Here is a 15359-nt window from a genome sequence, read left to right as displayed (position 1 = left end):
TTTGACTCACAGCTGTGTCAGTGGCTGAGCTGGGCCAAACGCACTAACCTAGGTAAACAAATGAGTCTGCTTTCACTTGATTCGTGATCTGAAAACTTTTTTTCACAATTTTCAACACTATTTGGGAGACAAGGAACTGCATAAGCATAATAATTTTAGGCAAGTCTTTTTCAATGAAGTTTGAAATGAGCTGATGTCATTTGTCTGTTCCCGAAACTTCAGTTTTTGCTCAACTGGCAACATTTGCAAATATTTTATATTTTATTTGCAAATATATTTGCAAATGCTTTATGCAGGAATCTGATGCCCATTTACTTTGTCTTTTCCAAGGTCCCTTAATTTTGCTCTTAAAACTTACCCTAGCTGCTTTTTCACAAAGATCATTCTAAATAGGATAGCTGGTTTACCTGAGTATTTTAAGACTGGAATAAAAACGTGCAGTTAAGAGATTTGGGGGAAAGGCTTATTTCCCCCAAGTACTGATCACACTATATCTATCACAGTAATTTCTTTTGCTTCCTTTCCATAGAACGGATGGACGCCGCTGGTCCTTGGCCTCCCTTCCCTCATCAGGATATGGAACAAACACTCCCAGTTCAACAGTTTCAGTAAGTGCCCCAGATTTTTCCAAGCAATTCAGTTTGTACGAACACACCCTAACAAATCAGCTTCTGAGTCTTTACTAAAATATCTGATCTTTCTTCATTGTTTTGCTAACATTATTAAATTTACTAATTATTTTAAAATTATTTTAATTATTGGTTCTGCTGCTTTTTCCTCCATTTCCCAGCTCCTATCATCTTGCACTTTGCCTTTTGCATTGGTGAAATCCCAGTGCAGCACTTGGCTCGACTGATCAGTTGAGAGGCACAATGTGTCAGGACTCTGAGACAGTGCATAATTACTAGCAAGCACTCAGCTTTTTTGTAACTGGGAAATGAAATTCTTGTCTGCTTTCAAGTTCTCAGTGTTAAAACCTGCTAACAGGCTAGCAGAAGGAAAAATTGATAATCCACATCTGTTACTCAACTTCAATAATTTGAATCTCCCAGTGATGCTTTGAATTTCTCACTTGTCATTAGGAAGGTTGGCTGCAGTTTACATGACTTCTTCTGTACTTTGAAAAGGCTAATATGTTGTTAATATCAGGAAGGCACTAACACCATTTTAACCCTTTTATCTCAGATACTTTTTACAGTGAATCTTATTCTTTAGTTCATGCAAAATAGTTGTTGTAGTTATCTACATAACAATCTTAAAAAGAGACTAGAAACACCGAGGCTACCTGTACAGCTCAGTTTAACATGCTTTTTTATGTGTTACGGGGTGAGTGTCTTCAGCTGTGTGATCAAATATCATTGCCTCTTTCTATAATGCTTCTACTGATCATTTTGTTTTATACCTACTGTTTAGAGTATGTTCCTAATAATTGTAATACCTGCATTAATTAGGACTCAGTACTCCATGAGTATTAATCTTACTAAGCAATAAATCTAAATGAGTCATAATCTTACTCTGAATGCAGCATCATTATTTTAATTCTGAGATGTTCTATTAAATTCATCCATAAACTTTTTAGTGCATCTCAAATGCAATTTTATCTTCACAGTTCCTTGGGACGTGAGTGTTAAAATCATTCTAGATAGGAGAAGAAATTGGACTCAAAATTTTTAGGTATAATTGACATGATTAAAATCTGTTTTTCGCAACATGAATATCATCTGTATCGTTTCATATGTTCAGACATTCCTGCAGACTCTAGTTTGCACAGTTTCGACAACTTGTTATCTTTTGTCCTTCAGGACAGGATTTTTTTATTTCTTGTCTCCTTAGAAAGCAGGTGACATGATTTCTGTCTCCCCATGTAGGAGAAGGGTGTACAGATAGGTAGGCGTGAGAACAGAAAAATGTAGGAGAAAATTTCAATAGCAACACAGGAAAATGGCAGTCCTGGTTTCACTGCCAAGCAATATTATTTATCAAGCACCTGAGAACAGCTTTTGGACCTCTGCTTTTGCCTTTAGAGTCTTAGGTTAAACCTCTATCAGCATAAGCCGTGGTTGTGTCCTCATCTGGGTACAAGCACCATGCCATTATAGCATGGAGCAAGTATTATTACTTTCAGAATGGGTGGCACCAAATAGTCAGATGATCGATAATCACTGTGAGAGCTTCTCAGATGCCTGTGAAGGTGACACCTTTGGAGACCAAGCTGCCTGCAGTGTCTAAATCTTTATTTCCTGGTGTGTTGAGTTTTTCAAGAAATTATAGTTTGACCAGACTTGGGGTAGATGTCCATGGAGAGAGCAAAACTAACAAAAGAAATCTGTTGGAAATATCAGTCCTTGTTTTGAAATGGGAACATGAAAGCTACTTTTAGAAAGTCCTCAGCTTTTGGACATAGGAAAGAAAGAATATTCCTGCCTTGTCGTGTTCCCAGAAACAGCGAGATTATTTTGATTGAACCTTTCCAGGAAAAAGAAAATCTTAGACATGTCACATAGAAAACATCACTCCAAATTCTGTAAGTCTTGTAAAGCTGTAAACAGAAAGCAGAACAGTAATGAGAAACATGTGGTGATAGTCCAATGTGGAGCTGAATTCACCTTCCTGTAGGGAATGGATTCAAACCTGTATTCCAAGACTTTTTTTTTTTTATTTTTTATTTTTCCTAAATGGATGAATCTTTACTCTCTTTTCCTTTTCCTGATCCAGTTTTACACTCTCAGAAAGACATTGAAATGTGCCGTTTAGTAAGTTCCAAAGCAGTCTTGGAGGTATTAAACTTAGAATAGGCTTAGAAATGTAATACTGCTTATTGTCATAGTATTTCTTAGATTAGAATTAATTTGAATTGATCTCAATAACAATTCTGAAGTTGATAAGCAGTATTATTCCTATGTAGACTTTAAAACGGAAGTAAGAAGATGCAAGGGGTTTGTCAGAAGCACACACTGAATTAATGCCATGGGTGAGAACATAACAGAAATTTGGGCTTCTGTTTGTTGTGATCAGTCCTCTAGATCGTGTTTCTTTTTCAAGCAAGACAGAAGGAAGGCAGTAGACCTTTCTGTACGTATCAGTAGGAAATGAAATATGAAGAATAATGTTTCTTCTGTGTTCTGCTGGCCTGAGTTTTGGTCTGGCAGTTAGAGCTGAGTTACATCTCTGTGGTCATAGATGAGCTATTCTACCAACCAAGCAGCTGAACAAACCAAGACACTTACTTGTTTTAAAGTCAGTGGAAACTCGTACATTCTGCTTTATTTTTTGCTTCCAGTTGATGGATGACACTTTAAAAATACATATTTATCCTTCATAAAGACCACATAAGTCAGGCCAGCACTGAAAAAGCTGGAGAAGACCTTTCAAGTGAGATGTATGTGGAATAGTCAGTTGAATGGGCCTATATACAGTTATTTTTAAGCATCTAGCTTGCTATTAATTTTCTAGATGCAGAGTAAATATATAATACTATATTATTAGCTTAATCGCTTTCTTTTTTTTTTTTTTTAACTGAAGAAGAGTTGGCCAATTCTGCATCTGTAATTAAGACACCAGCAGTGTTAGGCTGCTGTAAATATTGAGTACACTGATGTGATTACATAAAAATCAATAATTCAGAAGTGTTTAGTTTTGCTCTTGTGCTTTCTCACTGAAAAGTTGGATGCCTTAAGGTTGCTAGCAAAGCCCCTGGCAGAAGGAAATCGGTTTCTCAGCATGGTCTTTATATAATCACAGAATGCTTTGGGTTGGAAGGAGCCTTGAAGATCATCTAATTCCAGCCCCCCCCTGCCACCTCCCAGTACACCATGTTGCTCAAAGCCCCATCCAGCCAACACTTCCAGAGCTGGGGCATCCACAGCTTCTCTGGGCAACCTGTTCCTCACCACCCTTTGAGTAAAGAACTCCTTCCAAAGTAAAGACTTTCTTCCAAAATTGTTTTTTTCCAAATAATTTATTTCTGAAATTATTTTCAGAGCTGTCCTTAATTATTCCTTGGAATTACAAACTTTACAATCTAATTGCTTTTAAGGAGAGAAAACAGAAGGAGGTTTTTGGTGGGTCATCTATGAGTTGACTAATGCAGCTTCCCCAGTGACTTTGCTGTTGGGAAACGTGTTGTTTTTCTAGAATTTCAGGTTTAATTTTTCTCTTCCAACTCTAGTAACTAATAACTTGATATGTGCTAATTTTCCTAATGTTGCAGTTTTAGTTTAATTTTGTTTTGAATAAGAGATGCGCTCATAATGCCAGAGCTCGAGTACCTGTTAATGCAGCACTTCATTAGCCAGTGTCTTCAGTACTTCCTGCTCTTCTGCAGGATGGGTGTTATTCAGCACGAATAGGATGTCATCTGACACACACCTTTTCTTTGAAAACTGCTGTGGTTTTTGCATAAGCAGGTGCTTCTTCCCCCTGTTTGTGTTGTGTAAGACAGGTGATCAAAGAAAGCTCTGAAAGCCAAGAAGGGCTTGCATAATTCTGTAATACGGAGAGAAAATCTTTCCTGCCAGATAGGCATAAGCAGAGTGCGCAGCAGAATTGCTGTGGGCAAAGGGCTGTCAATTACTCCGACTCTGTTTTGGCTTCAGTGTGGATTAGACAAGTGTAAGGTGATGCCCCATCTGGGTAATTGTCACCAGGCAGACACTGCTGGATGTGACTTCCCACCATGGTCCTTCTAGACCTGCCCAAAGTTGGAATTTGTGGCTCCTTGTTCCAGCTGAGCTTGGGGATTCCCTAAGGCTTTCAGGCAGGTGCTTTTCTGTGCAATGCAGAGGGAGTGGATCTGGGCTCTTGAAAAAATTACACGGTTGTCAAAGGATAAGATCTTCAGGTTTATACATTCTCACATTCAGTTCAGCTCGGTCTTGGCTAGAATTCTCTACAGATAAGATAGTGTTAGGTGATTGGATCTGCAACAATCTGCTTAGTTTTTCTTCAGTTCAAATGTGACTGTAACTCTGTTGGCGAGTTTGGGTGCACCTGGTTTAGGTGATCTCAGAATATTTTCTTTACCAGCTGTACAAACATGCAGGACTCAATGAGCAACCTTGTTAGCGTTTGGCTTTCACTACTCAGCCACTCTTGTTAGCTTTCTTTTCCAAAAACCATCAACAGCAAGTAAGTCTAGAAAAGCAAATTAGGTGAGTTAAAACTTTGGTCATACATATCATGTGATGCATAATTCCGTATTACTTCTGGTATTAGGATGCTCTGCTTACTAGTTAGAGTGAGGGTCATTGCAGCAAAAGTTCTTCCATTGGAAAAATGTGAACAAATGTTTTCATCAGACTGATAAGAAGCCTCAGAACTTAGGTTAGTATGGTGTTTTTCATAAGGTCCATTGGTGTTATTCAGTGCTGCTCTGGTTATTTAGCACTTCAGAAGATTTAAAATTTGTCCTTACATAATACATTTACTTATTTTTGAAAAATTGAAAGGGATGTTGAAAATAATCACACAAAAAAGTGTGTTCTTTAGTTGACCTACAGCGTTTTCCCCTGGAACATCCAACATTTGATGTTACTCACACTTCCCACAAATCTTATGAGCTCAGGTTTCTTTAGGTTCAAGAATTAAATCTATTTCATGTCTATCATTATCATAGGACACGTCATATAAATTTATTGACTTATTTAAAAATGAATGAGCTGCTTTACTGTTTGTAAAAGGAAACTATTAATCATGCAACTCTACAAAGTCAGCTGCTTTCATTTTATTATTTCCTACCTGGCTAGAAAAGAAGCCTGATGGGTAAAGAAAAGGAGAAATAAAATGGAGATCATGGAGAAATAAAATCCAGACCGTTTACAGTAGCAATTTCAATTGAGAGCCAATAATCAGTAAAAACTCCCGTGTCTACACAGCTCCATAGCATTCTGCATGCCAGTGAAACTCCTGAGCTAAGAGAGCATGAGGGAAAAGGAAAGTTGCTCACCACTCCAGGAACCTCCTTGTCCTTTCCAGAGTAGCACTGTTGTTCATGTGTATTCCTTTCTGTCTCCTAAGAGTAAATTACCTTCGTGATCAAATGTAACAGTTCCAGAATCAGATGTATTGCTTCCCTAGCCTGTTCCCAAAGTTGTCCTGATCTCACCAGCTCTGTCATTGTACACATGGTTTGGCTTAGCCTAAAGAGAACATTAAACAGAGGCACCTGGTCTGATAAGTAGCTTTCTTTTCCGCTGGAGTGTGCAGTGTCTGGCAGAATTCGTTCCTCCTCCATTCATTAGCTGACCCCTATGCATGCGTTTAGTGCATTTCTTTTCTGTATTTTTTTCTGTACTCAGTCATCATGCTCATCTCAGGAGAAGCTGCACCAGCTGCCCTTTCAGCCCACGGCAGATGAACTTCATTTCCTGACAAAGCATTTCAGTACTGAGAGCATCACTGATGAAGAAGGGCGCCATTCTCCAGCCTTGAGACCTCGATCTCGCAGTCTCAGGTGAGCTTCAGGCTATGTTTATTGAATATTTAAGATGTTAGACACAAGTATTGCATTTCCATGTGTGCTTTCAGCTCTAAGAAAATTAAGAAAAGGTTTTTGTTTGTTTGTTTGTTTTTGTTTTTTGTTTTGTTGCATGTTCTTGACTTTACTTTGCTGAGCACTGACTCCACCTCACCTAATCAGAAAGAAATATATAGTTTTTATTTTACATTTGACACTAAGGATTTCAATCGCAAAATGGTTAGTGCAGTCTGCTTTTGTATCTCCACCGCAACTCTGTGAAAATGTGATCCAAAAGCATCACAGTCTAAGCCTGTAGGATGTAGATTTCCGTTAGTGAAGTTTCTTCTCAGAATTTTGCTGCAGTCATATAAGGAAGCTATAACAGTCACAGTTAATAACTTTTCCAGCAGTGATTCTGAAAGGGTATGAAAACTGGAGTCGATGAAGTCAAAACCTCAAACAGAATTGCACCCACGAGCAGTTTTGTTATAGCTCTGAAAACATTTCTCCTGCATTAGCAGTTGAATAATTTTTACTGTTTCTTCAGAGAATTGGTTCTTCAAAGATAGCTATCCAGTGGTTATTTCTGCAGTTGACTTTTTTCCATACTTAAAAATAGAAGCAACTAGAACTTAATCTTTCACAGAATTAAAGAATGATGGAAGTTGGAAAGGACCTCTGGAGGTCTTCTTGTCCGAACCCCTGCTTGGGCAGACTGCCTTAGGACCATGTTCAGGCAGCTTTTGAGTATTCCACAAACTCTCTGGACAAGTTTTGTTCCAGTTCTCTAACAATTATTAAAAAAAAAAAACAAAAACAAATCCACAAGCCATAAGTTTTTTATGTGTTTAGTGCTGGACCAAGTAAATAAAACTCAAGGGATGTCTACCTTCCATAGCATCTACATAACCTGTTGTTATGAAACCAAAAGGATTTATACAAGCAGGGGACAAAGAGGTGAAGTATCCCTTATGCTCCTCATCTGAGAATATCAGAGGCTGGATATCACTTTTAAATCAATGGGCATGATCCAGAAGCTGTCAGCTGGAAATACTGAATCAGTGTGCCCAGTTCAGGACTTAGACTGGGGTTTGTAATAGAAGGGAAATAGTCCATGAGAAAATGCCTGGTGAGTATTGTGTCACGGCAGAGCTGATCCCTCGTGATTATTCATAACTATTTGTATGTTCTGAACTACAGTGCAGGCTGCATGGTAGTTGCATATGGAACTGCTAAGTGCAGTTACACGGTAATCTACAAGAGCAGGTAAGTACTGTAGGTAGTAGCACACTTAGCCTGCGATCTCTACAAATTGCCATGTAGTAAAAGAGTAGCTACATGATTTGTGCTAAATTGTTCAAGTCTCTGACTGGTAGTCCTACTTCAGTCTTGCTGCTGTCACTCTTAACACTGACTATCGCTGATCAGTGTAGCTGTGGTAGTACTAATTCCTTGTAGATAAAACAGCTCCTATAGGTAGCCAACCCATCACTAAAGTAATTATTGTCCTAACACAGACATACTGCTGTTGGAATAATGAAGTATAAAGCACTATTCCTGATGCAAGAGTGATGTAAACAAAGATGTGAAGAGCATAATTCTGTTTTTTCTTGTTATTAACTTAAATTATTAACCTTTTAAGAATTTGTCCTCTGTGAGATGATTTAAAAGCAGAGTTATCAGAGTAGGTTTACAGATTGTGCCAAGATTAATTCAGCATGTCGTATTGTGATTAATATTTATTTCTTGAACACTTTCTCTAGCTTTCTTGGGTTTTCAGTGTGATAATGGCCAACCTTATTGGTATTCCAAATTTTAGAGTCAAGTAATTTAAATTTTTTAAGCTTACTGTTCCTGATTTGTTTTTCATTTTGCTTATTGCTAGTACTGTGATGCTGTGTGGCTCCAAAGCACCTTTACTGCTACCAAACATCTGTACTGGCCCTTGCACCTCAAAGGAAAATTGCTCCAATTAATTGTATTTTTTTTGTTTGTTTTTGTTTTGTTTTGTTTTGTTTTTGTTTTGTTTTTGAGGGCCTCTGTAACCCCAGATTTTTTCTAGAAGTATCAAATCATCCTTTTATGGTCCTAGCTAGACTATTGCCTACATAGAACTTCTGGAAAAAATCTACTTTTTTGAGTAGGAATTTAACATTTTCTAGTATTTAGCTGAAGCCAGGAGACAGTTCTCCCATCCATCTCCAATAGATTCAGCACTCACCTATTAAATGAAAGGCCATATCTTTGATATCTTCTTTTTTTTTTTTGTAGTGTGGCCTTCAAATCCTTCAAGTTACTGATCAACAGAGAGATGCTCAGGCTGTGTTCACTTCTTTTAAAACAATCCTGGGCTTTACCTGAAGGAGATATTTTTTTCCAGGAGTAAAATGCACAGAGAGTGTAGATTCTCACACTAAACTTGGCATCATTACTCTTTCTAAGTTAGAGAGATGCTGCCCTCCATCTTTTCCCAGTTCTTTTTACTTGTCATCCTTCAACAGTTGCTAACAAGTGGGAAACATTGGAGATAAAAGTCGGGCTGACTAATAACTCTTTCAAAAGCTGCTTCTGTGCATTCACTCTGCCCCCCAATCTGCCTGTTTTCCTTGATCTCATTTCATATTTCAGGGTAATGATGTCTAGGGAAAAAAGATCGAAGACTGCAGCAGTGAATCTTTATATAGTTGATGAGATCACCCTTAATCAAATGTGCTCTTTCATCAGTTTGCGGGGCAGTGCTGTTTAAATGCAGTCCTCCAACCTGACTTTCAGTGTGTTAGATCCTGCTGCTGAGAATATACAGAGACGGTTCCTAAAAAATGTAAGTTACCGGGAGAAGCTTCTGACAAAAAGTATCCAAGATGGAAACAAATAGGTGTTGCAAAACCACACCGGTGGCCCATACAGTCCATTTTTTGTCTTAAGAATCAATCCTGTAGGTTGTGGAGTTCTCTCATCTCTCAAGCATCAGCTTGAACCACGTAAGTAATCTGCGTGGTTTCAGCACTTGCTGCTGCTGCTTTTTACAAAGTGCCCAACGCCTCAAGCTACAGAGGAGCAGGTGGTGCTCCACGCAGAGCAGGGGTTCTCACAGCCACTGATTCACCACAGAAAGATAATAGTTTTATATTCCTAAGACTGAGGCACGTATTTCTTACCCAAATGCATTCTAACTGTGTTAAAGATGATGTTGGCCCATTTGTTTTTTCTCTCAAGACAGTGAGTTTTGTGAACTTGAAGTTGTTCAGAGTGGTGATCAGTTTTAAATTTAACTGGCTTTCACTCTGTATCTTTATGGTCTCCTCTTATGAGGAAAAGTGGGTATTTTTACTTGACCTCTGTACTGCTTTTTACTTTATAGTCTTTTCTGTCTAAAGCAGTTCCAGTGTTTGTTGGCATGCGCAGAAGAAATAATAATAAAAAAGGTTTGGAAAAAAATATGTGTTGGAAAGAGAGCTAGTTGCAGTTCCTGTGTAAAAGTATAGAAAAAAAAAATATCACTAGTCCTTGCTTTCAAAGAGCCTGAGATGGAATGTGTTCACTTTCCCCTAATTTTCAATCTCACCTACCCATCCCTTACACTCAGAAGGCACTCCTACTGTAACGAAAGGCTGGTGAAAAACAGTTCTGCAGTACAAAAACAGCTGCAAATAGCATTCGTCCCCAGACAAAGGTAGCTGAAAGCTCAGTGTTTGTAAAATTAATTAAAAAAGAATGAATCAAAAAGTGTGTAAACAGTTTCACCCTTTTGCAAGCTCAGAAATGACTTTTCAAAGTGCTCAAAGAGAAAGGTTCTTACTGCTGTGTTTCATCACTCTCCTGTTCCATAAAAAGACCGATTGCTATATATTTTACTTTGCCCTGGTTTTCCTTTTTGCTAGCAGCACTAGAACAACTGCCCAGCATGGACTTCTGTGCTGTTCGGTTTTGGTTATGCAGGAAGAAAGTTTCTTGCAAAAAACACTGAAAAATAAAGTAAAGTTGCATCTTTAACTTTCTGCAGTTTCTTCCTCTGCAGTATAGATTTTCACTCTCAGGAAAACTGTATTTCACAGTTACCATGTGTGTTGGTTAACTTCAGGCTCCAGTGGATGCTTTCTGCTCTACTGAGTTCAGTTCTCTGTTGCTCCTTGGCTCTTCCAGGAACAGGACTAAGCCCCAAGGCCTAATTGCTGTGGTCTGTGTGAGGTGCTGAATCAGATATTTCTGCTCTCAAGTCTGACCAACAGATGGGGATTGGCCACATTTGATTCTGCTTTACCTTCTCTTCTCTCTCTCTCTTTTTTTTTTTTTTTTTTCCCCAGGGGGATTTTTCTGGCATCTAATATTAATGTAATTTCTTTGAGGGCAAATATTTATATGTTTAATTTTTTGGGGAAGAGGGAGGCTGGCGCTGCTCAGCTTCAGCAAAACACTTACAGTTTCTACTTTATGCAACTTCAGCTCTCTAGTTTTACAATTACTATTTTTTTTTGTCACTGGAAATGACAAAAGTGTAAGGCCTATGATTTTAATTTTCCTGTGGACATTGGCTTCTGTAATATGGTATACATTCATCCTAATTAAACCTCCATGCGGGGTTAAAGCTGAGAAGAGAACAGAGCTTTTAACTTCTTGGTGTTTTTCTAGTAAATACAGCTGCCACTGTGAAGGAAAAAATACCTATTTATAAACAGCTCAATTTTATTTAGTCACTGCTAAGCTGGCTTTTTGTGAGATTTAATTTATTAATACACTACTTCTTGAGATAGCTATTAGCTCTTTTCACTTTCTAGTATCAGATAAAGATACCTGAGTTTTGACAAGCTGAAGTCTGGAAGCCTTTGTGGGAGAAAGATGTCACTGGAAGTCTGCTACCACATCATTTCATGAAGTGGAGGGAAGGGGAAGAACAGAGTAGTTTTTCATTTTGCTGTTAAGCTTAAGGGGACAGATATTATTCTTCTAATGTCTGCTCTGCTGAAATGAAAAACTCACTGACAATAATAATTTCTTTGACCTACCCATCTACCAGGAAGAGAGAAGAAGCCTGCTTTTTGTCTTGAAATGTTATGCACGTGCACAGTGTGTGTCCTGTTGTACAGAAAAGAATCTGTTCCTTTGTGAGGCTTGAAATGTTAGACTGGTTTTGTGCCACATAGGATTTTTTTTGTGTGCTGTGTACATGTGCAAAGCTTTTGCATGTGAAAAGTTGTCATGCCAATAAAATGTATTAGATCTCTCTTTTTTTTTTTTTTTTCTTCCATAAAAGTTCTCTTACATTCTCCATTGGTAGCATGCAGTTATCTGCCCAGTCCTGTTTTTTGTTTGTTTGTTTTTTTTTTTGTCTGGTTATGTCTCCAACATGCTACTCAATCAATAATCAGAAGTGCCTGGCAGCCTATAGTTTCCTAGGTGAAAGCTCAACATTTAAAAAATTATGGTGCATTATATTATGGTGCACTCCTTGCTGTAGTCAGCTAGACATTTAATTTGACATGTTACATTGGGTGAACTTTATTTAGAATGACAATTTGAACCTTCATCCTGGGTTTTATTCTCAGTTGCTTGAATGCTCTTTCATTCTGGGTGGTAGAAAATTAAAAATAAAATGAGTAAGAACTGCCAGTGCCTAAGCAGGCTAAGGAATTATAAGAGTTTACTTGCCAGTCAGTAGACTCTTCTACAAAGAAAAGAAGAATTGTTTTGTTTCAGAAATGTAAAAAGCAAACAAAAAACCCACCATCAGCCTCAAATCATTTTGGCTGTTCTTAAGGAAATGCTCCAGCTGCTGGCAGGACAGCTCAAGAAGTATGTCTTCCATACAGCTATTAACTTCCTATATTCATACGAATAAAGTGTTTTGGAAGTAAAAGGAAAAAAACCAACATGTTTTGTTGTAGCACTAAGACAGCAAATACTTAAACATGCACAAAATTTAGTAGGACTACTTTAGAGTGAAAATGAAGTATGTATGTGCCTTCATAGTTTTGTAGTCAGTATCACACAGAGAAACAATTCATTACAGAAAAATAAATTCTTCAAGAAATATGTTCACCAAATCTTTAATTCCCAATGAACTGCCAGTAAAAAGATGTCACATGCTTGTACTGGTGGTTTTGGTCTTAGAGAAAAAAGAAGAAGCATAGTTAGCTAGATATGTAGGGAAATGTGCTTCAAAGCATGACTTTTTTATATCACTCTCTAAGCTCCTACCCTTGTTTTCATTATGTCATGCATTCTGTGCAAATATAAATGTAAGTTTCTTTATACAGAAATGTTTTCTTGATCAAAGAGGATATATTATTGTTGAGAAAAATAACCATGAAAATGTGTTTTTACTTGTTATGAGTAGCCACTGAACATCCAAATCAGTTTTTCTCTTGTAACGTGAGTTCAGTGAGACGTTTAGGCTGAAGTGCATTTTCTCAAGCTGAGGGATAAACCTTAATAAAAACAAGACACAATCTAATTCATGGAATTCCAGCGCCAGGCATGAAAAAGAGATTGGTGTTGGCTCTGTGAGCCAGTGAGTTAAATTTTCTCTGAATTGTAAATATATATTCCCAAAAGAATGCTTTTCCTTTAAATAGGTTAGCGGCAAGGTAGTAACTGTAATGCATTCAGAGTTTAAAATGCATTTATTCCATTTAGAGAGATCCATTTCATCTTTCACAAGAAAGTTTAAAATGTTTGAACTGATTCAAAATAAAATTGCATTTTTTATATATAGAAAATATTTTTCACAATATGTGGTGCTCTTAAAATCATGAAGACAATAATCATATAATAGTCCAAATAATTGAAGCTCTTGCTCGTCTTGAATGTTAAAACAACGTAACCAGAAAAATGAGATGCTGTAGGCGATCCTGTAGCAGGGGATTATCTGCATTACCTCACTCCGGCTGTCCTCAGTGGTGGAATGAGTCAGAGCATTGCATACCATCAGATGTGATGAAATGAGATGCAACTCTTCTTTAAAAACCACCCAAACAGTGATATAAATGCAGTTTGTCAAGATTTACTGTCCTTTTTGTGTGTGCGTGTGTGTGCCTTGAAGTTGCTTGCTAACCTATGCATCCATGCATATGCATCCATGGTGTAACATGCCCAAGGGAGTGCAGTTCTCATGAAAGTATTCTGTTCCTACTGCTTGTGGTATTTATATAGAAGATTTAGCAGAATAACACTGTTCGTGCATCCCTACAGTAGCATGGTGTTCTTCAGACAAAGGAAAGCGAGTCTTCTCAAGGTCCTTGTTGCATTTTACTCTGCTCCTTTCCAGCACTAGAGACTCTGGAGGTAATAGGGATTTCTTCCTGTGCAGCTCTGCTGCCATTACCATGGAGGGCAGTAAGAGAACACGGGCAGTGACAGTACCTTTAACGAATGCACTTTTTTTTTTTTAACATGCTTGTGTGTTAGGGCTTGCATTCAGTGGGAATAGGTGGGTTGTCTGCCTGAGTTCTTGTGCAGACAGGAGGGTGAGCAGTTTTCAGATGAGTTAGCTGTCACTTCTGGAGGGCTATGAACTGCCATTGCTTGGTAAGATTTCCTCTGAAGTTCTACATTTAGCCATTGCTGAAGGGAAGTCAAAGGGCTACAGTCAGTGTGGCAGTGACCAGCACTGGATTTTTGAGGGTTTTGATGTGATATTTGTAAATGATGATGTACTTTCTTTTCTCCTCTAGCCCGGGTCGCTCCCCAATTTCCTTTGACAGTGAAATAATAATGATGAATCATGTGTACAAAGAAAGGTTTCCAAAGGTAAGGAATCACTTTTTGAATAATGCATTCAATGAACTCGTGAGAAAGCTCAGAATTTATTTGTGGTACTTACTGAGAAGGATCTCATGTCTTATCTCTGATTTCCAATTGTTTGTTTGTTTGTTTTAAAGCTGAATATTAAAATCTTTGGAATCAAGTTTTGAGAGTTAACGTTTCACTGCAATGAACATAGATGTTTGTTTATCCCAGAGCTGTCGATACGGTCATTCCTTTCTGCTTTACCACTAGTAAAAATAGATGTTTCTCTGGTGGCAGGATATTGGGGCTTATACTGAAAGAAATGACGTCTGTCTATTGCTTGGGGCAGTGATTTTCAGATTTCATGGTCTTGCCTACAAATTCTGAGAGCTGCCTTGGATCTTACATCCTTATTCTGGAGACCCAGGGAAGAATGCAGCCTCAGAACCAAGATATTTTTATAGTCATTTCCATTTGCAAAAAGTGTGTCCTGATTAAATGTTGCTGTTTGTTCTTGTGAACATAATTCTTGCCTATGGTATAATAATTTTATTCTAAGCAAAACACAATTATTGCGTTTTGGACTATTTTCTAAGCCCAGTACATTTTGGGATTGAGAATATGTTACTTTAGTACCCTACTTGTTTATGTTTAGATTTTGGGATAGTAAAATTTTAAGAATAATTTGTTTATTCTGTACTCTTAGGCCACAGCGCAGATGGAAGAACGGCTGGCTGAGTTTATTGCCTCTAATGCTCCAGAGAACGTGCTGCAATTAGCAGATGGGGTCCTAAGTTTCATCCATCATCAAGTTATTGAACTGGCCAGAGATTGCCTAGATAAATCACGTGAAGGTCTCATTACTTCTCGGTACTTTTATGAGCTGCAGGAGAACTTGGAGAAACTTCTCCAGGATGTAAGTGCACTCTAGAAGTAGAATATATTACTTTGATTGAAACTTGAAACAATAAGGCAGAGCTTTGATTTCAGGAGAGGCAGGATGAATTCCAGAGGAAGGGCAGCAGGTGGGGGTATCAGGAGACTTGAGTCGTTGATCTACCATGGGCGGATTTGAGCAAGTCACTTCACCTGTGTACTTCATTTGTATGAAAGTTAAATATGCATATGAGGAAGTCAAAGGCAGTCTTTGCCATTTATGAAAATTGGGTTCATACAG

The 15359-nt window shown here is 38.0% G+C and overlaps 1 protein-coding gene across 8 annotated transcripts in view; it reads left to right on the top strand.

Moving 5' to 3' along the window:
- The window catches only part of MAST2 (microtubule associated serine/threonine kinase 2), a 185671-nt gene that overhangs the window by 133005 nt on the left and 37307 nt on the right, over nt 1–15359 (top strand). For 7 of the 8 annotated variants that reach the window (XM_032192578.1, XM_032192580.1, XM_032192585.1 and 4 more), the window contains 4 exons: nt 530–608; nt 6297–6451; nt 14128–14203; nt 14889–15098. In XM_032192578.1, coding sequence (XP_032048469.1) covers nt 530–608; nt 6297–6451; nt 14128–14203; nt 14889–15098 — 520 coding nt within the window. The remainder of the gene's footprint in view (nt 1–529; nt 609–6296; nt 6452–14127; nt 14204–14888; nt 15099–15359) is intronic. The other variant, XM_032192579.1, reaches the window with a different exon arrangement.

The sequence above is a fragment of the Aythya fuligula genome, chromosome 8 (assembly GCF_009819795.1).
Source record: "Aythya fuligula isolate bAytFul2 chromosome 8, bAytFul2.pri, whole genome shotgun sequence".
NCBI classification, from domain to species: domain Eukaryota; kingdom Metazoa; phylum Chordata; class Aves; order Anseriformes; family Anatidae; genus Aythya; species Aythya fuligula.
The sequence above is the reverse complement of the archived record's forward strand: the minus strand, read 5'-3'. Positions and strand labels throughout refer to the sequence as shown.